Consider the following 25,236-nt stretch of genomic DNA (forward strand, 5'->3'; position numbering starts at 1 on the left):
ATTGAATATTACCTAAAAGTAATATTGATAACTGTGAACATTAAGCCATATACTTGTCAAAGTCAATCAGTCACTTTATTCCCTATCTAACCCCCCCCCCCCCCCCCTTTATTCATCCCACAGGGAAATTCAACTCTTTCTAAGTATTTAGTTTATTAGGTAAGAGCCAATAATTTTCTGTACAAAAAAAAAAAGTTTTAGTAAAATAAAACAAAACTTTCTCATGAAGCAAACATGAAGTAGAGATGAATAGAGTAAAAGCAATGTGGTAAGCAAATGAAGTTTTAATAAAAAATATTTTCCATTTATTGAAAAACATATATGGTACTATCAAAATACAATCAAAAACTCCAATCAAATACAAAACAGTCAAGGAGGTGCAATAATAAAAAAGATGAAATATGTGTGATATTGATCTCAGTTGCTGCTAAAAGAGGATGAGAAATGCAGCAAGCGGTGCAGATGCGTTACTATGTTGAGTAGATCAGACATGAGTACAGGATATTCTCATTCAACAACTATTTTCTTCTGTTCATAAACATCCTTAATAAACACTGACCCTGAAAGAATGAAAAGGAAGAGAATCAGACTACAAATATGGCAACAATAATTAGAACACACATGGGCCAGATATTGCATAGATACTGATCCAACATTTTTTAAATGATATGGTACTTTACCTAGTTAAGCTTTAATATTGTGCAAAAATGCTATTGTCTATTAATTAAAAATAGATGCTAAACATTATACATTCTACCTGGAAAAAGATGCAATGGTTATTACGGCCAGAACCAGCTCCAGAGCATAGAAACAGAGTAAGATAGCATTGAGGATAAATTCAAGGCGAAGTATAAATGTCTGCAGGAGCAGATAGTAGACGCTTAGTACCGTGCAGGGCACCAAGATACCGACACTAACAATGAGCATCAGAGAGCGCTCACACAGGTTTCCTTTCCAGCCTGAAATAAACATGATTTTAATCAACAAGTCATCAAGTAAAAATCATAAACTCAAATTTAAAATTATAAGGAACAAACTTGTAGGCACTAAACTTATACAATCTTTTACACAACTTTATTAAATATTCTAAAGCTGATTTGAGACAGTGTCTATTGTTAAAAGTTAAAATGATTTAAATTAATCGAAAAGAATTGCTTTGAAGTGTGACATGTGAAATGCTTAGCTACGTTTTCATAAATCCCAGCATTATATTACACTGACCATAAAACAATCGCAGGGTTTCCAGACCGACATAGAGAAGCAACAGAACAATATCCAGTATAAGATTAGCCTGTGGGTATGGCAGCAAGATTCCTGAAGAGGTGAAAAATCATAAATATTATCAATATTCATCACTTCACAATCTGCATCATTAAAATAATTAAATTTGAGTCTATTCACACAATGAAAACACAGTCAATAATATATCAAATTAGCTTCACAAAAGTACACTTCTGCTTTACAGTTTATTATGAAGTCACATTTTATGGATACATTCACTGGCTATTTCTATACACTTCTGGACCCAAAACAGCAAAATATTAAACGTTTAAGAGTGTTAACCCAAAAAAAATCATTGTTTGGAAAATTCCGACTGAACACTTTGGGATAAAATATAGAAGCATGGAAATTCACAATTATTGTAATGTTTTTGTGCACAATAAGTAAATGATGATTAAAACATTTGATGTAAAATTAATACACAAAATCTACCTCAATCCCCATTTCCAAACTCTTCTGGGAAGTTTGGATTTTATTAAAAGGTAATTCATTATTTGATAATAAGCTGACAGTAAGCTCATAAATTGAACAAGGTTTAACGGGTCGGATTTGCACATTTTTGCTAATTTTCTGATTATTAACAATTTATTGTTAAGACCATTAAAAAGCTTCATACATTTCATATATTGCCATTTTGAGCTCATTTTTCTTCCCAGTACTATGTATTATTTATTGATATATTTCTTACCGTATCTGTTGTTCCTAAAGTGCATGCTATTGTTATGTGTTGTAGTAAAACATGAAGAGTTGCTGGCTCTTTTTCAAACACTGTGCATTAACACATCCTACTTTATTACACACTTCCACCTTGTACATGCAGAATTAGAGACTGTCGCTTATGCGCAGATTTGGTGAACTGTTCTTTAGTATTTTAGCAGGGCAATAGTGACACTGAGGGTTTTAATAAGCAGTGGTGGATGAAGTACACAAAGCATGTACTTGAGTAAAAGTAGAGATACAGTAGGTAAAATATTACTACAGTACAAGTAAAAGAACTTGATTAAAAGTACTTGCCTTAAAATGTACTTATGGCTATAATGTCTTATCATTTTATCTCAAAACTTTTGCTTAACCTACTTAGTTCATGTGAAAAGGCTCTAATGTTACTCTTAGCAGACCAATCAAATACCAAGTTGAACACTGATATCTAATAAATTATCATGAGCCCAAAACCTTCTTTTAAATCGCGCAAATAAGGCCACCGGTGCTGTGGCATGTTAGTCACATGTTTCTTCCATCATTTCTTCCTCTCAAAATGTTCTGCTTGATGTTGAACTGATGCTGAACTGTATGTTCGTGATAACTAAATACCAGCAAGTGGCAATAGCGGTTCTAGGTTGAATGATGCCCCCTGGGTGAACCACGCCATGACCCAACATCTCCCCATTGATTAGTTTCAGCTCAGAAAAGCTTTTCTCTGCTTCAGCTATGTGGATGAATAAGAACATACTCTCAGAGTAGTCCACAAATTTGGATGCACTGGAGATTCCCCCTTACTGAACTCAGTACAATCACAGAAAACCTGTATGACATCACCTTAATTATAGTTACCCAAATAAAAACATGCTGTTTAACTACAATCCAACTAGACTAGTTAGGCTGTAATTTTGTTGCTTCACACATTATGATAAACTACATGTTATGCAGCTTAAATAAATGTTCTTGCTCTATGCATAAAAGCATAGCAGGAAACACAGCACAAGTGCTATATAGTTATTAGCCTATTTCATTAAATACATTAGTCTTTACTATCCTCATAACGAGATGAGTGATAGAGCTGCATACACACCTTTATCTTTTTCATGGTTCTTTTTTTTTTCTGAATTATGATCCTGAGGGTTTAGACCTTTTTTGGTCATTTAACATTTTTATTTGGATTCAGCTCTCCTTACTGTCGTGACATCACTCCAATTCTTCTCAGTTCTCCCACTGGAAACCCTGAAGGCTGAGGTGACGTCACCTATACATTTCTTTCTAAGTGTATGAGTGAGGGAACTTCTCGACCAGGTTCATTCACCGTGACATGATATAATCATTGACGTGATCATAATTTTCCGTGAGTGAAGTGAAAATACCCGAAAAACTACTTAATTACAGTAACAAATTGCATTTACTTTGTTACTGTCTGACACTGTCAATAACTGTAGCAATATTGCTGCTTCTGACAACCTCATCATAACATATCAGGCTTTACTACTATTCTGAGAAAATGAGTGACATTACTCATATCAGGGCTTATAAAAGAAATATATTAAGAGCCAGTAAATGTAAATAAGGTAAGGATACACAATCAAATACCCAACTGAGTGCTTTCACAAATTAAAAAAAGAAAGAAATGTGCAACAGAAAAAAAAATTATGATAATTTACCTTTATAGACAAACATCAGAATTTCAGCAATAAAAAAGGCAGCAAAATACCAACTGTTCAAATAAAACAGGACCTGCAGGGGCATAGAGGACAACTGGCATTTTGTTAAGAAGGCTTATATCAAATCATTTTGCTGTAACACTCTAGACCAGAGATGCCCAAACCAGAGCCCACAGGGCAACCTATGATTTGGCTTTCCAAGAACTTGAACAAGTGTTAACCGAGAAGCAACCTAACTCTCACCTGCATAATATCCTGAGTGTCAGTAAGTCAGATGCAGCCCAATTTTTAAACCTTTAAAAAAATCAGAAACAGCTTCATGTTTCTCATAAGAGAGCACTAAAATGACAAGGATATGACTGTAATGCTTACAGCTTGAAAAGCTGTATTAGGCATTGCACTTTATTAAACAATAATAAAGCATATAAAAACTAAAGACTAAAAATAAAACTGCATTAGTTAAGTAGATTACAGAGTAACCTGTCTATCTACACCTCTACACACATCTACATATATTATATATCTCTTCCTCATGGCACCTGTTAGTGGGTGGGATATATTAGGCAAGAAGGGAACATTTTGTCCTCAAAGTTGTGTTAGAAGCAGGAAAATTGGCAAGCGTAAGGATTTGAGTGAGTTTGACGAGGGCCAAATTGTGATGTCTAGACAATTGGGTCAGAGCATCTCCAAAACTGCAGCTTTTGTGGGATGTTCCCGGTCTGCTGCGGTCAGAATCTATCAAAAGTGGTCCAAGTAAGAAACAGTGGTGACCAACACAATATTAGGCAGGTGATCATAATGTTATGCCTGATCTGTGTATGTTTTCCACATAAAATAAAATCATAAATGAAGGGAACCATGGCAACTTTAGTTTTAAATACATTACAGTTTGTGGCAAATGCAGAATTTACTGTCAGCCCATGGCCCTCAATCAAGTTTGATTATTGGTCCTTCATAGAAAAATAAAAGTGTGAGCACCTCTGCTCGAGATGTTACTTTAATTAAGCATGAGCACAGAAAGAGGAGTGTGAGTTAGTTTTATATTTAAAGGATACAATGGGGTGCCGTCCTACAAAGAGAGAAAAAATGGTTACAATCCTGAATCACATTAACTGATAGTTTATACATTGAACTTAGGGGAAAGAGTTTGTGCCGATTGATAGTTTGGGCAGCGTGTATAAAATAGGACGATAAAATCGGTAAACAAATTTCATAATCCATATATACAAACACTGCAGGAGTAAAGCATACACACTTATTAGAGTAAAATACAAATGAAAAAGCCCTAAAAGTGTTTGAGCAAAGCAGTACGATATTAAAGACAAGTACACATATTCAAGAAAATTTGGATAGCAGGCACAAATGCATTCTTCTATAGGTTTCACTTGATATCCACAATCAACGCATAAAATCTTTGTAAGTGTCTTACCGTGGGCAGCCATATTGGAATACCATGGAGACGGCGTCGCATTATAGGAGCGACCGTTACACCTTCACCAATGAAAATCTGTTGAGAAGCCATGTGACTGCGATCCAATCAGAAGTCAAGTGACGGGCATGCGCTGTAAAATAGCGGCTCTGCTCGCAGAAAGCAGTTCCCTTAATCTCAGTCTCAGCAAAGTCAAGAACCAATTTGAGCAAAACTACGTGTTTGATTTTGATTCATTAACTATTTACAATTTTATTTTTGTTTTCATTGCTAGATGTTTTTTTTTCTTATTCACGAGTTCCTGCCTTTTTTTATTTTACACAGTATTGTCAACTCTTTATGTAAAACTCTCCATTCATTCCCAATGAACATTAATTCAATGCACTAATGTGTTAATGTATGTCAGTGAAAATATCTAAATATTATTTTTTTTGCTAAGACAATTTCCAAACTCGTTCTCGATCTTCAACACAAACATTCGCTTCAGTGTAGGATGCACATTTTCGCATGGCCAACCTATTTATTTATCAATGTACATATTCCCATTGCACAGGAGGTATGAGGATACCTAAAAAGAGCTCAAAAGAGGCATCTTGAACACTGGTTGATCCACTGGTTGATCCAAGCTCAGGATTAAACTATTGAACCTGGAACTGTGAGGCTGTAACACGTCCCTGTAGATCAGCATGCCATTATTTAGAATACTATACTATATAGGCAACATTTCTCACATCAGTTCTGCATTTATGTTTTTTATTAAAAAAATAATAATAATAGTGCACACTGATAAAACAGACACAAAAAAAGGTTAATACACATTTAAAAAAAAGAAAAGAAAAAGATTTCAACAGCAAAAAAAATTAAAACATTTTCCTTAGTGTTCATTGAATAAAATGTACCAGCAAAATAGTTTTATTATTAAAACACATGAAACAGTTATAGTACAGGACTTTATATGATGACAGGAAAAAAATAATTATTCAACGATTCAGTCGATTTCTACGTTTTCTGTGCTAATTGGGACAAACCGGAAGCCGTTTCAGTCAGGCTCCTGGGGAGAAGGTGGACGATCAGAGGGGGTCCTACTCCACTCTGCAAACTTAAAATGAGTCCTATGTCTCTTAAAGCCTTTCAATTCTATACAAATTACTTTTTATTTTTCACAGTGCCACTTTTTTCCTTTTGTTCCTAAACAAAAGTACAAGAAAAAGATCAGCACAAAGAAGTATAATTTGATATGAATAACAAGAAAATTACAATTCAGAGCAAGCTCAGCTGACGGTTTACCTTCACTTTCTGATAATGTAATGGACTTCTGCAGTGCTCGTCTTTTGCTTCCTCTTCAGTGGCATAAATGACATTACACAGGCTACAAAAGTATCCCACTACAGGCCGGACAAACTCAGTTCCTGTGAACAAAACACCAGAATTTGGTTCTGTGAAGCAGTAGCACATACTTTATCTATTATACAGTGTAATATGTAACAACAATAAAGAAAAAATAATAATTTAAAATACATACCTATTGGCCCATCTCTATCAAGAGATTCATTTGAAAACTTTGTGTTACCGTTTAATTCATTACTCCGCTGCTTATCACTGGACTCCTACAATAAAACACAATATGTAATAATATTTATATACGAGTAGCAATATGTTTATTGGGAAGGAAATAAAAGAAGATAATGGAATTACTATTTCAATAACTAAATAAATATAAAATAGAGTTTGTGACGAATGTTAAAATCTAAGAGGGACCCTATTGATTCTGATTTAAACAGAATCAATGAGACCCTAAAGTGTCTGAATCCTTTCCAAAAAACACTGCAGGTTTTTTTTTTTTTAGTTAAGTCTACACCATGCGACCTTGACTATGATTTGTACTTACCTTAGATATATCTCCTTTACCGATCTCCTCCTCGTCATCATCATCCTCATCAGACTCTATAGTAAATCTAAAGATAAGAGCAAGCAAGGGTGAAATTGAAATGTTGTCATATATGGCAACCATACACAGTAGGACATGGACTGAAATGCTTATTACAACTGTTTACTGTAACATAAAACAAATTAAGAAATAAAAGATTGAAAACAGAATATAACAAAATATAAATTTAATTTATATATATATATATATATATATATATATATATATATATATATATATATATATATATATATATATATATATTATATATATATAAATAAATAAAGAGAGAGGGATGCGGCAAAATAAAAGTGATACAAGAAAATGCACCCAAATGTCACCCAGACGGGCAGAAATTTTATATTGTATAGGTTTACGCCAAAGAACATTAATATTGTTAATTATAAAGTAAGGACTGTCACATTACCATACTGTCTGTATATATAGTATGTGTGTTTGTATATATTAACAGAATATTAGTTAAACAGGTGGAGGTATTTAACATTTATCAACGAACTGTTGATTTACTAATATTTAATAATTCCTCTCCCTTATAACAGTCACTCAATACATCTTTACATTACATTCCTTTGTCATCCCTCTCATTTAAATATATACAGTAATCCCTCGATAACCAGGATAAACGGATGCCACCCAAAAAATGCTATTTTATGCATACAGTACTATATTAACATTTTACTTGAATTTATAAGTAATTATTATATTTTTATTAATAACTTTAATAATTTTAAAATAAAACTCAATAAAAACAATTCCCTATAAGTTTTTTGGTCTATCATGCTATCCGCGAGAGACCGGGAAAATCAGTCAAAGAACTATTTATGTGGCAAATGCAAATCCGCGGTAAAGCGGGGGCACGAGATTTTAACCGCGTTAAAGTGGGGATTACTGTACTCCGAACTGTTAGATGAGACTGATATGGATTAAAAGAATTACCTTTCAGGTAGACAGCAGTATTTCTCAGTCACTGTGATCTTCAGGATGTTACCGCGTAGTACAATATCTCGATTTTTAGAATCAGCTGCAACTCTCTCAGCGTCGGATGCAAGTGCCATCTCAACAAACCCCTAAGAAAAATTCAAGAACAATTTACAGTGCTGAAAAAAAAAAAAAAACAGTGCAGCCGAATTCACTCATTTGATTTGGCCAGAAGGTGTTGATTTACTCTCTATAACATGTAAAGAGACAATTTCTCAGGAACACTATAACAACTTAAAAGTTTAAGTTTAAAAACCTATAGCACCTGTTTGTATGTGCTGTTATTTGAAAATAAGGTTTTAAAATTTTGATTTATAGCTTATTCAGACAAGCCCTTGGTGCAGGAAAACACAGACAAAAATTGTAGACGTATCCAAATTCTGCAGCTGTTATAAATACATCATTTTAAATGCAGAACAAGTTGACAGCTTGTCTATGAGGAAATGAGGAAAATGTTTACTCTTATTTACCATTTTGCAACTGTGAAATAGCACATAGTGGGTAACGTCTCCATATCGCTTTATGATGTTCATAAAATCTGAGTCTGTATAGTTTTCAGTGCTTGGTAGATTCCTGACCTCAAGGACTTTGCCAAAGTTTTCCTAAAAAATTTCAGAGTAATAAAATTATCAGATGTAATAATAATAATAACAACAATAATAATAACATACAAATACAATGTGCATTAAAATCAGTGCAACAGATTTATTTACCTTGTCTTTTGCTCCCTCAGTGTCCTGTTCCTCTTTCGGCTGACTTACAGCATTGTCCAGATTCTGGGAGGCACCGAGTTCTTCAGTTGTTTTGCTGGGACTTTCTTCTTTAGGCGATTCAGATTCTTCATTATTTTGCTTCATTTCGCAAACAGTATTTGTGGATGTGGGTATTTTGTCTGATGTTTCCTTAAATAATAAAAAGAAGAATATAAATAATCAACCCTAACATTCAATTTTGTCACAGATATGGCAATTCTATGTGATCAAACATAGGACGAGATCTATGTCCTCACTGTCCTTCAGATGTTCACTGAAAAACAAATAATAATAATAAAAAAAAAAATAATTATAAGAAGACTAACCTCAGTTTCTTCTTTAGGCGAATCAGATTCATCATCATTTTGCTTCACGTTGCAAACTGTATTTGTGGATGTGGTTGTTTTGTCTGATGTTTCCTTAAATAATAGAAAAAATATATAAATAAAATCAACCCTAAAATGTTCAATTTTATGAATGTGTATGAAACAAGATCTACTGTGTCCTCAGACTCCTTCAGACGTTCACCGAAAATAAAACGCCAAAAAAAGAAAACTAACCTCAATATTCGGGCTTGAGGCCTTTGGTTCTTCTGATTCTAAAAAGCATATAGAGTACAGATTATTTCAATTCTATAGATCTGCTGTGCAAGAGTTAAACTAAAAACAGAAACAAAACAAAGCTGCAGTGCTCTGGCATTATGAAAAGTTACCTTGACTGTCTGAAAAGTTTTCTTCAGTGAATTCATCTAAGGTCACACAATTTGCAAGGATCATGGGGAAGTCATGATCGTACTGTGGAGAAAAAAAAGTTTAAAACATTAATTGACCAGCTTTTGGAACAACTGTACACTTGCTTGCAGGTCCAGAGGTACGGTTAATGTTCAAATCAAACATCAAAATAAAGAAAAAATATGATCTTAGTGACCTTACCATGATTTATATTTTATATTTTTACATTTGGATTTTTGCACATAACAGTCCACAGATGTTACATAAAATCAATAAAAACAAATCTGATGGGTAGCAGATCTGCAGGTGGAAGCACCTTGTTAGTGAGAACAGTCAGAGAAGAATCACCGTAAAGGTTTGAACTGAATGGATGGTTGTTCACACCTTAAGGCAGATGAATTTTAAAAGTCCAGTCTGGCAAATATCCTCTGACAACTCAGGTGATTCTGCCAACAGAACCGCAACTCACAGAATTGTTTTTTTACCATTCTGTGTAAACTCTAGAGTTTGCTGTGTGAAAAATTCCAAGAGATCAAAGAATTCGCTGAAAAACTTAAACCAGCCTGTCTTACACCAACAAACATGCCCCGGTCAAAGTCACTGTGATCACATTTTTTAGGTCAACCCATGATGTCAACACTGACTAGAACTACTATTCTGTGCATGAATGAGTGCATGAATAAGCAGGTGTACTGATGTTCTTAATAACAAGGCCAGTCAGTGTAAGTCCTTACTTCTTGGTCTGCATGCTCTTCAAAGTCCTGGCCCTTAATCAAACCGTTTGATGCTTCTAAGTCCTCAGCATCTCCTCCAGTCTTTTCTTGTTCGTCTGTATAAATGTCTGTTGTATCCATTGTTTCTGATGGTAAATTCAGCTGGTCTCTTGTTTTATTCTCAGGATCATCAATGTCATGTGCCAATTCCTCACCATCATCTGCTATCACTTCTAGCCCTTCAAGGTCACTGTCTGAATCCATGCTTTCATCATAGTTGTTGCTCATACTTCTCTGTTCTTCTGTATCTATGCTTGCTTTTTCCAGATCATTAAGAGTAGAGCTTGAGGAATGGCATGAATGTGTAGAAGTACTAGGGTTCTCCTTGGATTTTTGAGAATCTTTTCGTTCTTTTTCATGATCACTCTTGGATGATGAATAACTTGTTTTGGGGCTAAAATGAGTCCTCTCTGATGATGAGTGTTTCCTCTCTGATGAATGTTTCGTCACCGATGAACATTTTCTTTTGGGGCTGGATTGAGTCCGCTCTGACGAACTCTTTCTCTTGAGGCTAGACTGGGTCCTCTCTGATGAACGTTTCCTATTTGAGCTAGATTGAGTCCTCTCTGATGAACGTTTCCTATTTGAGCCAGATTGAGTCCTCTCTGATGAACGTTTCCTATCGGGGCTAGATTGAGACCTGTCTGATGAGTGTCGTCTCTTAGGGCTAGAATGAGTCCTCTCTGATGAAGGTCTTCTCCCGGGACTAGTGGAGTCCCTCTGATAGCGACTGCATGGGCTAGATCTTCTATGGGTGTAAGAACTGCAGGATTGTGTTTTGTCATTACCCTCTGCATCTCTGGGGGATAAACAAGGAAAGAATACCATTTAAAATACAAGCTTGATTATGCACGGCATTGTACTGCAAATACATCTGCACATATCTGCATTTTATTACAAATATAGTTATACTGGTGCTGCCATCTATCTTTTTTATCCATTATATTTACATCGTGGTTTGATATTACAGTCCTAAAAAGCATTTCACTGTGCATTGTTCAGTCTGCAATGAGTCCAATAACATTCGATAATAAAAACTAAATGTACAGTATCTCACAAAAGCTAGTACATTCCTCACATTTTAGCAACCATTTCAGTATACCTTCTCAAGGGACAATACAATAGAAATAAAAGTGCACCTTGTATAGAGGTACAGATTTACTGTCCTCAACATGCAGCCATTACTATCAAAATAACAGGCAACAGAAGTAATTACACCCTAAGTGAAGATGTCAAAACTGTGTCCAAAGCGTCAATATTTTGCGTGACCGCTATTATTATTTAGCACTGCCTTAATGCTCATGGGCATGGAATTCACCGGAGCTGCACTGGTTGTTGCTGGGATCCTCTTCCACTTCCCGACATTGACATCACGGAGTTGCTAAATGTTATAAACATAGCGCTTTTCCACCTTCCGCTTGCGGATGCAAAACAGGTGCTCAACAGGGTTCAGGTCTGGAGACATACTTGGCCACTTCATCACCTTCACCTTCCTCAGTGTGTGTCTGGGGTTGTTATGATGTTGGGAAACTGCCTTTGGCCCAGTTTCTGTAGGAAGGGCATCATGTTCTGCTTCAGAATGTCACAGTACATGTTGTAATCCATGTTTTCCTTAATGAATCGCAGCTCACCAGTACCCTCTTCAGTCATGCAGCCACAGGCCATGAAGCTACCACCACCATGCTTAACTGTAGGCAAGACACAGTTTTCTTGGTACTCCTCACCAGGGCATCGCCACACATGCTGGAAAACATCTGAGCCAAACAAGTTTATCTTAGTTTCATCAGACCACAGGACATGGTTTTAGTAATTTATGATCTTGGACAGGTTGTCTTCAGCAAACTGCTTGCAGGTTTTCTTGAGAAGAGGCTTTCTTCTGGGACGACTGCCATCCAGACTAACTTGTTGCAGTGTGTGCTGTGTGGTCTGAGCGCTGACAAATACAGTGAGGAAAATAAGTATTTGAACACCCTGCTATTTTGCAAGTTCTCCCACTTAGAAATCATGGAGGGGTCTGAAATTGTCATCGTAGGTGCATGTCCACTGTGAGAGACATAATCTAAAAAAAGAAAATCCAGAAATCACAATATATGATTTTTAAACTATTTATTTCTATGATACAGCTGCAAATAAGTATTTGAACACCTGTCTATCAGCTAGAATTCTGACCCTCAAAGACCTGTTAGTCTGCCTTTAAAATGTCCACCTCCACTACATTTATTATCCTAAATTAGATGCACCTGTTTGAGGTTGTTAGCTGCATAAAGACACCTGTCCACCCCATACAATCAGTAAGAATCCAACTACTAACATGGCCAAGACCAAAGAGCGGTCCAAAGACACTAGAGACAAAATTGTACACCTCCACAAGGCTGGAAAGGGCTACGGGGAAATTGCCAAGCAGCTTGGTAAAAAAAGGTCCACTGTTGGAGCAAACATTAGAAAATGGAAGAAGCTAAACATGACTGTCAATCTCCCTCGGACTGGGGCTCCATTAAAGATCTCACCTTGTGGGATCTCAATGATCCTAAGGAAGGTGAGAAATCAGCCCAGAACTACACTGGAGGAGCTGGTCAATGACCTGAAAAGAGCTGGGACCACCGTTTCCAAGGTTACTGTTGGTAATACACTAAGACGTCATGGTTTGAAATCATGCATGGCACGGAAGGTTCCCCTGCTTAAACCAGCACATGTCCAGGCACGTCTTAAGTTTGCCAATGACCATTTGGATGATCCAGAGGAGTCATGGGAGAAAGTCATGTGATCAGATGAGACCAAAATACAACTTTTGGGTCATAATTCCACTAAACGTGTTTGGAGGAAAAAGAATGATGAGTACCATCCCAAGAACACCATCCCTACTGTGAAGCATGGGGGTGGTAGCATCATGCTTTGGGGGTGTTTTTCTGCACATGGGACAGGGCGACTGCACTGTATTAAGGAGAGGATGACCGGGGCCATGTATTGCGAGATTTTGGGGAACAACCTCCTTCCCTCAGTTAGAGCATTGAAGATGGGTCGAGGCTGGGTCTTCCAACATGACAATGACCCGAAGCACACAGCCAGGATAACCAAGGAGTGGCTCTGTAAGAAGCATCTCAAGGTTCTGGCGTGGCCTAGCCAGTCTCCAGACCTAAACCCAATAGAGAATCTTTGGAGGGAGCTCAAACTCTGTGTTTCTCAGCGACAGGCCAGAAACCTGACTGATCTACAGAAGATCTGTGTGGAGGAGTGGGCCAAAATCCCTCCTGCAGTGTGTGCAAACCTGATGAAAAACTACAGGAAATGTTTGACCTCTGTAATTGAAAACAAAGGCTACTGTACCAAATATTAACATTGACTTTCTCAGGTGTTCAAATACTTATTTGCAGCTGTCATACAAATAAATAGTTAAAAAAATCATACATTGTGATTTCTGGATTTTTTCTTTTAGATTATGTCTCTCACAGTGGACATGCACCTACGATGACAATTTCAGACCCCTCCATGATTTCTAAGTGGGAGAACTTGCAAAATAGCAGGGTGTTTAAATACTTATTTTCCTCACTGAAGATCTTCCGCTTCTGCAACCTCTAAAGCAATGATGGCAGCACTTGTGTCTGTTTTTTTAAGCCACCTGAACTCAACTTTTTTTGATGGACCCAGTCTTGGAAAACCTCTGTATGATCCTGGCCACTGTACTGTAACTCAGTTTCAGGGTGTTACTGATCTTCTTACAACCTCGGCCGTCTTTGTGAACAGCAAAAATTCTTATTTTTAAATACTCAGAGTGTTCATGAGGTACCATGTTGAACATCCAGTGGTCAGTATGAGAGAATTGTACTCAAAGCACAGAATTTTAACTGCTCTAATGCAAGATACACAAATTTCTATGGTGCTGTCAAGCAGATAAAAACATGTACATGATGAATAGGATGTGTGGGTTTGCCTGGTTAAGAGGCATACAGCTGTCATCACTTAGGGTGTACTGATATTTTGACAGTAATGGCTGTATGTTGAGTTATTTTCCAGAGGACTGTAAATCTGTACTGCTAAACAACCTGCACATTGACTACTCTAAAAGATATCCAAGTTTTATTTCTATAGTATTTTCCCTTGAGAAGATATGCTGAAATGTTTGCTGAATTGTGAGGGGTGCATTTACTTTTGTGAGATACCGTATAACGCATAAACATTACTTGCCTTAGTGTTTTATAGTCACAAGAGAAGGTGACTTTAATGAATTTGCCTTTTAGTTTCAGTTGCTTGGCTGAATAGTGTTCAACCAATTTCTTGGCATCTGCTAAACAAGTCATTTCCACATAACCCTGTAAAAGAGAGGAAGTGATGTATCAGAAAACACAACTTAGAAAAAAGGTCCACCTGACATTTTGCTTCGAAAGTGCACCTTACGAATTTATTGCCTCAGATATTTAGTTTTGACATTTTCTTTTTTAGGGTTCAGATGACTTTCAGTCATGTGTGTGATTTTAAGTGAAATACATGACACATTCAAACGAGCAGAGAAACATTATCATAATGTAAGGAGAGTTTCAGCAGTACGCACTAAAGGAATGGTCTTTTCGTTCATATTTATACTTGAACCTTAAATACAAAATTTCCACTCGGTACCTGGTTTGGCAGAAACAAGGATTTCCTGACAGATCCGAAGCGTTTAGCAATGGCAGTCAACTCTGAAGTGATACCATCGCCAACAGGTAGCGGTGTAAAGCTCACAACTCGAGAACTCGGCTAAAACAGAAACAAAAACGACCCATTAACCATTGAATTGAAATATATGGTAATAATAAATACTAAAAAATAACCTACTTCTTTTCCCTGTAACATCTTCATGTCTTTAGTACTTTCTTTCGAGGCTCCATCTTCAACAAGAAACAGCACAATTACTATATGATGATATTTGAACTAACATTTTTAACATTATCTGAAGTTGAGAATTTTTACCTTTTAAGTCAGTGGAGGTGCTACCATCATTTCTAATAAAATCACAAAGAGTTAGTCTGCAAATTAATTACATTTTAAACAAGAACATTTTCAATTCTTGACCATTTCTTTACCTTCTAGAAGACTGAACAGTCCCATCCCACTCCGGGTACCTACAGAAACGTTATTGCATTTATATACGCTTTATAAACACTATCCATGTATTTCAATGTCGTATTAGTACATTAAGTGAAAACTGGGTGAGGATGGACTTACTTTCCCATAAGGTCAAGCTGACTCTTAGCATGCTGTCCACTAATAATATGTCCAGACCAGCTCTATTTACAAAATAATTATATATAAATACTTTGTTTTTGTTAAATAAGCAGACAGAAGATAGCAGAGAATTACTGTTGTGGTAATAAAGAATAAAATTGAATATTCGGTTCTATTAGATCAGGCAATAATTTGTGCAATATGTATTTGATAATTGATATTGCACAAATAAATAAAAAAATAAAATAAAAGCTTAACAATGCAGTTTAATGTATGCATGTAATTATGCACATAGGTGTCTAGCAACATGATCTAGTTATTCAACCTGTGAATGTTTTTTTGCTGCCTCTATGAAGACTACTTACCTTTTCAGAAAAGACAGTAACATTGCAGAGAACACACAGGTAAGGAAAAACTGGGGGACTGGTGCCATTGAAGTCTGACGCCTCCTTCCTGGTTGGGACCTTGTAAACTTACAGGACATTGAAATATTTTTAATACATTAAGCAACCAAATAATTTTAACCGATAGTCGAAAAATTGTGTATTCTCTGTGCAGGTATGCAGATAATGCCAAATTTTACACAGACGTTTCTCAAAAAAAAATCTAGATCAAGAAAGAATGATTTAAACAATGTGTATTTTTTTCACTGTGTATTTGCCGCTGTGGTCTAGCAGCTTTGTACACAGTCTATAGGGGGAAAAGTTTGTGGAACCCTGACCATAAGAATCATCCCCATCTGCTGTTATAATTTCCTCCTTCCTCTTGGGAAGGTCTTGTTGGAGTGTGGTTGTGATCATTTTGGTCATTCAACCACAAGTTAGTAAAGATAATTAGTCTTATAGGGGTGAAAAGGCCTGGCGTGCAGTCAGAGTGCCAATTATTAAAACTAAATACAACCCCAGACTGAGTGATACAGCATGAGACATAGGATGTTCAAGAAGAGGTGAGGACTTTTACCTTCAGTGCTTTTAGTCCTGAAATGACAAAAATTTAACATTAGAATTTAGTATAACAATATAACACATCCTAATAGGAAAAGAATAAAAGGAGTGAAATGAAAAATGCAGCGCAAAAATGATTTTTAACAGTATAATTATGATTACAAATAAATGGGTTGATGCATCTTCTATAACGTAAATCTATATAAATTCATAATCCGCAGGTTTGTCCGACACAGTTTTACGTCGGTGCGATTTTATTGTAAACACTGGTTCTATCCAAATCGGTAAAAAACAACTGAATTGAGATTAAAAATTTGTTTTTTTCCCCATTATTTATTTATTTACCTTCTCGCAGATTCGATAGTCTGATCCCACTTTGGGTACCTACAGAAAATATTTCATGATAAAATCATTAACAGTGTAAACTCTGCCTGAGGATTTCTGATTTTTATTTTACTATCAATACACAAAATATATCAACAATAATCTATTTAATCAAATCATATAACAACAATAATATAACGTAAAATACACTATGTTTATGGCTGAAGCACGCACTTACTTTTTCACTAGTTTAAGCTGCCTTTTTGCATGCTCACTACCTCGAACATGTAAAAACCAGTCCTACAAATATTGGGGGGAAAAACAAAAATACATGCACATTGCACAGAATGAAATCCTTCACTAAAGACAGTACAATAAATATGTCGTGCATTTGTATTCAAGATTGTTAGTCCCACCACTGACAGGATTTTTCCTTTGCATCATACAAGTAAGTTGATTAGTTTATTTCTAAACGATGTTAAGATATTTGATATTTAAAATAAGAAAAAATACATTAAAAACAATGAAACAAAACTCAAAATGCTCCTGAAGATTAATTAAAAACGTAAGACATACTTATGTTTTATAACTAAATTGTTGATTAAGCATACCAGCTTTCCAAAGCTGTGATCCTAACAGACCACAATGGTTATAAAGTACACTACTACTGTAAAAATGTCAGAAGAAAATTCAACTAAGGTAAATTCTGTAAGAAGTTTTTTCACCCTCAATATAAAATTATAAAATAAAATAAAAAAGAAAGTGAGAACCAATCAGAAAAGAAGGTTGCATTGACCCCTTTTGGTTAAGCTATTCCTTCCCATTAGTTAATCAGAATAACTAATGCTAAAAACAAGATCGAATGTGATTGGTTCATTTTGAACAAAACCGCAGCATCAATTAAAATGGCGTGTGCATTTATACAACCAGGTTATTTTTATAAATAATTCGGATTTTTTTCAAATGTGACGTGATTTATATCGCTTAATTTTTATTTATTTAATTTTTTTTTACATCACAATAACCTTTTTTGATTTTTTTATATCCTCATACAACCAAACCAAATAAATTGTAAAAGATTTTTAAGTAAAAAAATAAAATAGTGCATTTTAGTCGTTAGTGATCTGGCAAAAATGAACTCTAACTAAAATGATCAATTAAAATACATGTCTATTTATAATAAAATGGCTAGAGAGGACAAATATATCAATAAAAAAATTAAACCTAGCAGAAATGAATGAAGATAAACTAACAAATAAATCCAGCTGAAATAGAAAAATGATAACACTGTGCATTACAGACATTATAGCAGCAGTGTTTTCCAATAAACTTACCGGCGAGCTGGTTTGTTGGCGAGGTGATGTAATGATAGCTGTAAGTAAACTCAAGAAACTACTTACCTTTGTAGAGGGTATAGAGAGATCACAGAGGGAACACACATGAGGAAAAACTGGGGGAACTTTGCAGTTGTAATCGGAGGCCTCCTTCCTTTTAGGCACAGTATCAGGTGGATCTAATCTCAGAGAAAGCAAAGGCCTCGGTCCCAACTCAACAAAAGAGTGTGATGAGGACTCTGTTGATTCTGTGATATTGCAGTAAAGGTCACTGTCCTTGGGGATGCTGTAGTCTGAAACGCTGCGGCTTTTACTTCTGGAACTCCTGGTACTGGTGTCTAAAGAATTAAATTGTCGAGGATTCCCCCATCGGTCTTGCCAACTCTGAACTTGCTCTGGAGGAAGGGGGTACACCGGTTGCTCAGGCAGTTCAATGGGATACTCAATTGGTTTGCTGTGGCTGCTTTCCTCCCAGGCGTAAGTCGAGGTGTCACCAAGAGGCTGACTTGTTTTGGGCCTAGATGATGAACTGCTGGACAGTTTGCGTTCTTTGACCTGTAAAAGCAGTTTCGGAAGTGTCTCGACCGTGATGAGATGCTCCGGAAGTTCTGCGAGGTGGGCGAGGTCACTTGGTTCCAGTCCACAGCTCTGAAGAAATGACAAAGCCATCCCGGGTAAGTGGACGGGACAGTCTACAGGTCGGCTGGAGGATGCCGTGGAGCATTTCTGCTCATGTGACGTGGATCTAGCGCTTGGCTGGTGTGTATGAGACTGTCTCTGGTAGGAATCTGCATACATGTCCTGATGGGACAAAAAGTCATCCCCTGCGTTCGTGTAGGGGTATTTTTGAGACATGTTGCAGGTCCGGAGATTTCCAGATGTGTAAACAGCAGAGAAAGTGGTTGATCTACAAAAGCGTTTTTTTTGGTTTTGTTTTTTTTATGGAAGTTGAGTTGATGCTGGTTGAGTTGCAGACTATCAATCACCTGTCGATAAAGGTTGTAGAGAAGAAGGAAATCATGCATTTAAGGTCCTTCCTGTAGTCAAGTAACAAGGCAATTAACCTTGACTTACCTCCAAGCACCAGTGAGTCTTTCTGACACACCACCATCACAAGGGAATTCTGAAATGGGTGTGTTGATAATTGCAAGACTAGCTAAATGCTGCTTCCTGTTCTTGAAGAAATCTTCAAGACAGACATACATCTGTCAATAAAAATCTGTATACCAAGATGTTCTCATAGCTAGTCTGTTTAAGGATTAATGAAATTTTCACAATAAAAATGCGCATCACGGATTACACTCTGGCTGCCACTCGAAGTTCTAGTTAACCAAATTTGGAACACATTCTTACACTGAAACAAAGAACTAGCAGCCAGAATAAGAATAGCAGGTATTGTATTACACACAAGCCCATCCCGATTTCGAAAACTCTCTAGCTAGCTAGCTAACTGAGATCTACATCAGGAGGGTTCTAGCACAGTGGCAAGACTTTGACACATCATTGCCAGGACTGCTTTAATAACTCACTTACACTAACCTGATTATTATATAAGCTTTCTCTGTTATGCCGATGACACACAAGATGTACATTTGGGCAAAGCCAGATGAGAGACACCAGCTATAATATCGAAATAAATATCGCAAATCGTTAATGTTTGTTACCTCTAGGTTACCTCTGTACTGTGTTACTGTCTGGATGTTCCAGCAAGTGCACAAACATGTTCCAGTCAATCCCGAATGCAGTCCTTATAGAACCAGAAGATATGACCACATCAGCCCTATCATTTTCACACTTCATTGGATCTATTATGATTCATCATGTCTACTTCAATCAGTAGGTGCAGGCTATTTGTTGGCACCCTTAATAGTGAAACCTATAGCAGGTGGAAGACCTTTTTTTTTATTTATTTTTTTTACAAAAGACACATAGTTATGGAAAAGGTCAAGGAGCAGATTTGAAGCATCAACAAGCACAGAGTGCTTTGGTGAACTGGTATTTTAAAAACCCCATGGGTTCACTCTGGTGTTGGATGCATTATCTTCTGGCTCTCCCTTTTAGCTATGCAGTCATTGTTAGTCTTGTAGTAGTCCCTACTTATACTCTGCTCACAATGTACCTTGTCCTTAACTACTTTAGCTACTGTACTATAGGTTTACATGGACACAAAGTTTACTTTTTTAGAGTCCATGTTTCTTTTTTACCCACTCGTTTTTTCTTTATTCGTGTCACAGACGTTAGATATCTGGTTATCTAATGCCTTCCACAGACCGTGCGATCACGCTGTGCGACATATATACAATTAACATGGGTACAACACGTAAGCAGACCAGACGACGCCACCTATTGAATCGGAGCCTATGACGCAGGTCATGGCTAGACAGTAGATGTAGGTGGTAGAATTTTTCACACAGGCTTCATAGGACCATGACAACAGCCGTTTCTGAACCGCTCTCACAGCATGATGTAGGACCACCGTTTAGGAGCCAAAAGAAATCCTCACGATTGCTTCATCTTTCATCTAAGACAGCCCCAAATCCCCCAATGTATATCGGGCATAAGAATTTGATATCTCTGAGTGGAAGTACAGTAACCAGAGATGGTGAGATGAGAGATGGTGACTTCCAGCAGCACAAACAACGCCGACCTTGGGAGAGTGGGTGGGAGAGTAGGCATGTCTGGCAAAGCAACAAATTCAAGGAAATTGAATGCAAATATGGAGCGAAAAGGTGCAGCAGCCATTAACTCGAGGCGAAGACAGTAAAGTACACATGATCGCAATTCCGTACTGCACGCTATAGCGCCATCCAACGGATGTCCTTTGAACTTAATGACCAAAACCCTAACACAAACGTAATTATGTTAAATATATTAAACAACTGAAGGACAACAATGAAGGATGGCAACAAAGGCATCATATGTTTTCAAATGCCCTACAAAGTGATTGGACTTTTGCAGGGTTTTTTTTTATCAAAAGTAGAGAGACTTCAAACATGGTTATAACCTATTCATCATACAGATATTATGTTATTTAAAAACAGACATGATGTTTTTAATAACTCATTTCAATACGTACTCATAGTGGAATGTCCTATAAATATGCCTGTGTTTCCAAAGATATGAGGAAATGTCCAAGAGAAGAAATAATATATATAGTAATATACATATATGCAGTTTACAACATAACGTAGCTGACGGTAGAAATGATAAACTATAAAAACATTAATAGGCATTAGAGGTTATTTTACACATATTTACTTTATTTAGACTTCAGGGACAGAGATATGCTACACAGAGGAAAGCTGTCGTAAAGAGCAACAGCGAGCAGAATAATGTTTTATATTACATTACAGTGATTTAATAAAGTGTTTGGGGATTTTATACATATTATATTGTTTCTATAATGAAACCTAAGTGTGAAATCTTCCCGAAAGAGTGCAATAACGACATTTTCTACAAGCCTACATACGCTTTAGTTTAAAGCTAGCTAGCTGACTAGCTTGTTTTTGACCGAAAGCCACTGTGGTTTTAGCTTTAGATTAACATATTTATTATATACACATATAACATACCTTTTCTTGAATTTAGCCTTGAATTTATTGAATGTAGCAGAGCAGGACAGCTAATGGAAGCTCCGTTCGCAGGATAAAAAAGGAACACGAGGCAAAGTAAAAGTCTCAATATGCTACAACACAACACACCCGAAATGTCACCCTGAAGCATTCAAATGGAGAAATACAATTGCCTGAAAGTTGCACATATTATTGTATAGGTTCACTTTTTGAAACATTAATACTGTTAATTTGAGGTAGGGATTCTATTTGTAAACACATACAGTTACATACAGTGTTAGTGTCACATTACCACACTAACTATATATAAACCACAACAAAACAAGCAAGGAGTCCGAGTGATTTTGGATAAGAATGGCAGCCTAATTTGTTATAATTAGCATAATAAGTTTTAAGCGTTTCAGACATAGACAACACAAACTGTTTGAACTTTCTACAAATATTTGTTTAAAATGTGAAAGTAAAAGGTTGTGAGAAAAATATTGAAGTACTGATACCAGAAAAGTTACAAATTACAAAAAGTATTTGTACTTCATTACTTCCCATCTCTGGTAGGTGAAAAGTTTCCATAGCTTCAAGTCATGGTCCTGAACATACATACCGAGTTTAATAACAGTGTGCAAAGTTGTTGCCTCGCTTCCAGTTTGGAGGCTTTGCTGTCAGATTTGTTGGGTTTAGAATAGGCAAAATATTTGGATCATTAACATAACGTTTGTGATCCTTACTCTGAAAATAACATGCCAGAATTTGGACACGACTGGAAAAAAATACAAGATAGCAGAAAATCTTATTAGGCAGAAATTGGCATCGTACAGTTTATTAGCGGGACAGCCCATGTAGGACGTTTTGGAGACAAGGTGAGGGAGGTGAGATTGAGATGGTTTGGACATGTGCAGAAGAGGGACATGAGTTATATTGGTAGGAGAATGCTGAGGATGGAGCCACCAAGAAGGAGGAAAAGAGGAAGGCCAAGGAGGAGGTTTATGGATGTGGTGAGGGAAGACATGCAGGTAGTTGGTGTGAAAGAGGCAGATGTAGAGGACAGGGTGGTATGGAGACGGATGATCCGCTGTGGCAATCCCTAATGGGAGCAGCCGAAAGAAGAAGACGACGACAGTGTGCTAAACTCGTTTTGACCCAGGGAAGCTTGGGTCTACGCAAATTAGGCCCAAAATTGAACCGACAATGCCACAAGATCATTGGTAGCAGTTAACCCCAGCCTTAGACTTTCCAAAGCTATTAGGAATGTTCCATAGGCCCTCACTAATCACTATGCAAAACTTCACAACTTCTTACCAGAGTGTTCTAGGTTTCATGAACACCAAAATAAGAAGAGATAGAATAATAGAATTATGCACCTTTGTTACTTGGCCCCCAAATAATGAGTAAACATACAATAAAACTTCATTGCGTGGCCACAATTACATTAAGTTAATATAAAGTTTTGCCTATTTTTTGTAAAATAATAAAATACATATTACATTTCATTACAGGCAGAAACAATTTACCTTTTGTTTCTTTTGTATGTACTTTTATCATTTGTCATTATAAGGGTTGTGGCAGCACAAAGTATTCCAAATGATTGGTTAGAGGGCTATAAATATTTGTATGTAAATATTTGTAGGAAAATGTGAGAATTTCTGAGAGCACTAAAAAAACATTTAATCTGACTTGAAAACCAAATGTTCACATTTCAGTTAATGCTTTATGAGAAAGGGAATATTTCAAAAGAAAAAAAGTACAAAGCAAAAATATTTTAAATGATTATGATTTTAAATATGTATTCATGAAGTCTTTACATCAGGAATGTTTTTAACGTTAACATGAGTTGAAGTAAACACAAACAAAAAAAAAATAACAAGCAACAAACAATAGGGCTCGGCTCTTTTATTTGAAACGGGGCCAATTTTTTAAATGACACATGTAGGAAAAACGATGCTTGATTAATAGACAAAACTGCCCTTCAATACGAGAGAACTAAGCAAACCAAAGCTCATGCAAAATCAAAGATATCACCAATCATTTTTCACTTTTCAATTCTTCACCCGATGACTCTGTGCTTTGGCCTTATTTTTCTCCAAGTGTTTCTAGAAAGCAGAAAAAAAACAAGTTTGCATTTGAATGAATACAGCTTTCATTTGTTGCATTATTTCAGTTTTTATTTCAGAATGATCCTGTATGAAATCACCTTGAGTTTCTCGTAGTGTGCCTGACTACTGCAGTGCATCGTTTTAGCCGTGTCTTCACTGGAGTAAAAAACGAAGCATACTCTACAGTAGTAGCCCGTCTTCACAAACTCCACACCTGAAAAAACAGAACCACTGTTTATCTGCACCACTTTCTCCATAAACAGAGAAAAAACTGTACCTCTGGCACATATTCATATTCTTTTTGGCTTATTCTGATTCTTAAATATCATGCCATTTGAAATTTTGAATATTAAGTACATTTTCAATTCCAAGGTGTAATACTTGTAGAGACGTTCAAGGCAGTAAATACACATGCAAGACTATAATTAATTCACAATCAGTATCAGGCCTGCGTTTAGATTTCGACTTTTACTCTAAAACGATAGCTTACCCACAGGGACGTTTGGCTCATATGGACCGAGAGCATCTATAGTGGTTTGAGGCTTTTTAACAGACTCCGTTGGAGGCGTGGGGGCTTCAGTCTGCTCTTGGTTCTTCTCAGACACAGCAGCAGAGGATGCAACGGATGAAGACTCCGTAGGAGGAACATCGATATCACTCTCAACCTTCTGTTCCATGCAGAGAGAGAAATTTAAAACCTGAATTGTTTACAATTTAGAAAATTATAGGGTTGAACAATTGTACACCTGCTCAGTCACGTATTTATCTATCCATGTACAATTGATTGTGGCATGTTTTTTGGTTTGGTTTGTTCTTTCACACCATTTTGCTGTTTGTGAAAATTCCAGGTGACCAGGAGATTCTGTGACTTAAACCTTAAACCTGCTTGTCTGACACCAACACCTACAGTGCACCCCTCACAATTCAGCAACCATTTCAGTATATCTTCTCAAGGGACAATACTATATAAATAAAACTTGGATATATTTTAAAGGAGTCAATGTGCAGGTTGTTTAGCAGTACAGATTTACTGTCCTCTGAAAATAACTCATACAGCCATTACTGTTAAAAAAAATAAAATAAATAACTGGCAACAAAGATGGGTACAACCTATGTGATAACAGCTGTATGCTGCTTAACCATGCAATGCTACACGTCCTCTTCATCATGTTCATGTTTTTGTTTGCTTGAAAGTGTATCTTCTATTAAAGCAGTTTAAATTTGTGTACAATTCTCTCATACTGACCACTGGATGTTCAACATGGCACCTCATGGAAAAGGACTCTCTGAGGATTTCAGAATTAGAATTGTTGCTCTCCACAAAAATTTTCTAAGCAATAAGAAGATCTGTAACACCCTGACACTTAGAGTTACAATACAGTGGCCAGGATCAAACAGAGGTTTTCCAAGACGGGGTTCCACTTAGAACAGACCTCGCAAGGGTCCATCAAAGAAGTTGAGTTGACTCGTCAGTGCTCAGAGCACACAGCACACACTGCAACAAGTCTACAT

General features: G+C 36.5%; 3 protein-coding genes across 8 annotated transcripts in view; all 3 read right to left on the reverse strand.

The window, feature by feature from the left end:
* Nucleotides 1-277: 277 nt before the first annotated feature.
* On the reverse strand, nucleotides 278-5,381 carry tmem216 (transmembrane protein 216; the record flags this gene model as incomplete). Of its 2 annotated transcripts, XM_083560765.1 has the most annotated exons (6): nucleotides 5,080-5,370; nucleotides 4,706-4,719; nucleotides 3,651-3,744; nucleotides 1,222-1,314; nucleotides 758-959; nucleotides 278-560 (listed from the first exon to the last, which is right to left on the reverse strand). In XM_083560765.1, exons 1-6 carry the CDS (start codon nucleotides 5,090-5,092, stop codon nucleotides 545-547), a joined length of 432 nt encoding a protein of 143 aa, XP_083416891.1. In that variant the 5' UTR covers nucleotides 5,093-5,370. The 2 variants fall into 2 exon arrangements, with proteins under 2 accessions (XP_083416891.1, XP_083416892.1); XM_083560766.1 differs by lacking the exon at nucleotides 278-560 and having other exon boundaries at nucleotides 754-959; nucleotides 5,080-5,381.
* Nucleotides 5,382-5,818: 437 nt separating this feature from the next.
* matr3l1.1 (matrin 3-like 1.1) lies at nucleotides 5,819-22,708 on the reverse strand. 4 transcript variants are annotated; one of them, XM_083560691.1, is made up of 23 exons: nucleotides 21,635-22,708; nucleotides 18,129-19,048; nucleotides 16,967-17,028; nucleotides 16,750-16,788; nucleotides 16,421-16,437; nucleotides 15,826-15,932; nucleotides 15,461-15,522; nucleotides 15,319-15,357; nucleotides 15,206-15,237; nucleotides 15,071-15,123; nucleotides 14,873-14,992; nucleotides 14,444-14,568; nucleotides 10,223-11,060; nucleotides 9,470-9,551; nucleotides 9,318-9,355; nucleotides 9,084-9,176; nucleotides 8,719-8,907; nucleotides 8,476-8,607; nucleotides 7,964-8,094; nucleotides 6,968-7,034; nucleotides 6,602-6,686; nucleotides 6,367-6,488; nucleotides 5,819-6,267 (listed from the first exon to the last, which is right to left on the reverse strand). In XM_083560691.1, exons 2-23 carry the CDS (start codon nucleotides 18,915-18,917, stop codon nucleotides 6,226-6,228), a joined length of 3,264 nt encoding a protein of 1,087 aa, XP_083416817.1. In that variant the 5' UTR covers nucleotides 18,918-19,048; nucleotides 21,635-22,708; the 3' UTR covers nucleotides 5,819-6,225. The 4 variants fall into 4 exon arrangements, with proteins under 4 accessions (XP_083416817.1, XP_083416818.1, XP_083416819.1 ...); XM_083560692.1 differs by having other exon boundaries at nucleotides 18,129-19,248; XM_083560693.1 differs by lacking the exon at nucleotides 21,635-22,708 and adding an exon at nucleotides 19,137-21,607.
* Nucleotides 22,709-23,403: 695 nt separating this feature from the next.
* The window catches only part of matr3l1.2 (matrin 3-like 1.2), a 32,426-nt gene continuing 30,593 nt past the window's right edge, over nucleotides 23,404-25,236 (reverse strand). Inside the window, exons 19-21 of one of the 2 annotated variants that reach the window (XM_083560688.1) lie at nucleotides 24,215-24,392; nucleotides 23,823-23,938; nucleotides 23,404-23,721 (exon numbers count right to left, since the gene is read on the reverse strand). In XM_083560688.1, the coding sequence (XP_083416814.1) occupies nucleotides 23,668-23,721; nucleotides 23,823-23,938; nucleotides 24,215-24,392 (348 nt within the window). In that variant the 3' untranslated portion in view covers nucleotides 23,404-23,667. The remainder of the gene's footprint in view (nucleotides 23,722-23,822; nucleotides 23,939-24,214; nucleotides 24,393-25,236) is intronic. The other variant, XM_083560689.1, reaches the window with a different exon arrangement.

Source organism: Silurus aristotelis, assembly GCF_946808225.1.
Source record: "Silurus aristotelis genome assembly, chromosome: 14".
NCBI classification, from domain to species: domain Eukaryota; kingdom Metazoa; phylum Chordata; class Actinopteri; order Siluriformes; family Siluridae; genus Silurus; species Silurus aristotelis.

Bases quoted from the DNA above. Each gene is read 5' to 3' on its own strand.
- matr3l1.1 (XM_083560691.1), bottom strand. From the start codon at position 18,917: ATGTCTCAAAAATACCCCTACACGAACGCAGGGGATGACTTTTTGTCC. The intron at 15,358-15,460 runs GTAAGTCCATCC...ACGTTTCTGTAG, and splicing joins CAGCTTGACCTTATGGGAAA to GTACCCGGAGTGGGATGGGA. The intron at 7,035-7,963 runs GTAATTCTTTTA...TCTTATCTTTAG, and splicing joins TACTGCTGTCTACCTGAAAG to ATTTACTATAGAGTCTGATG.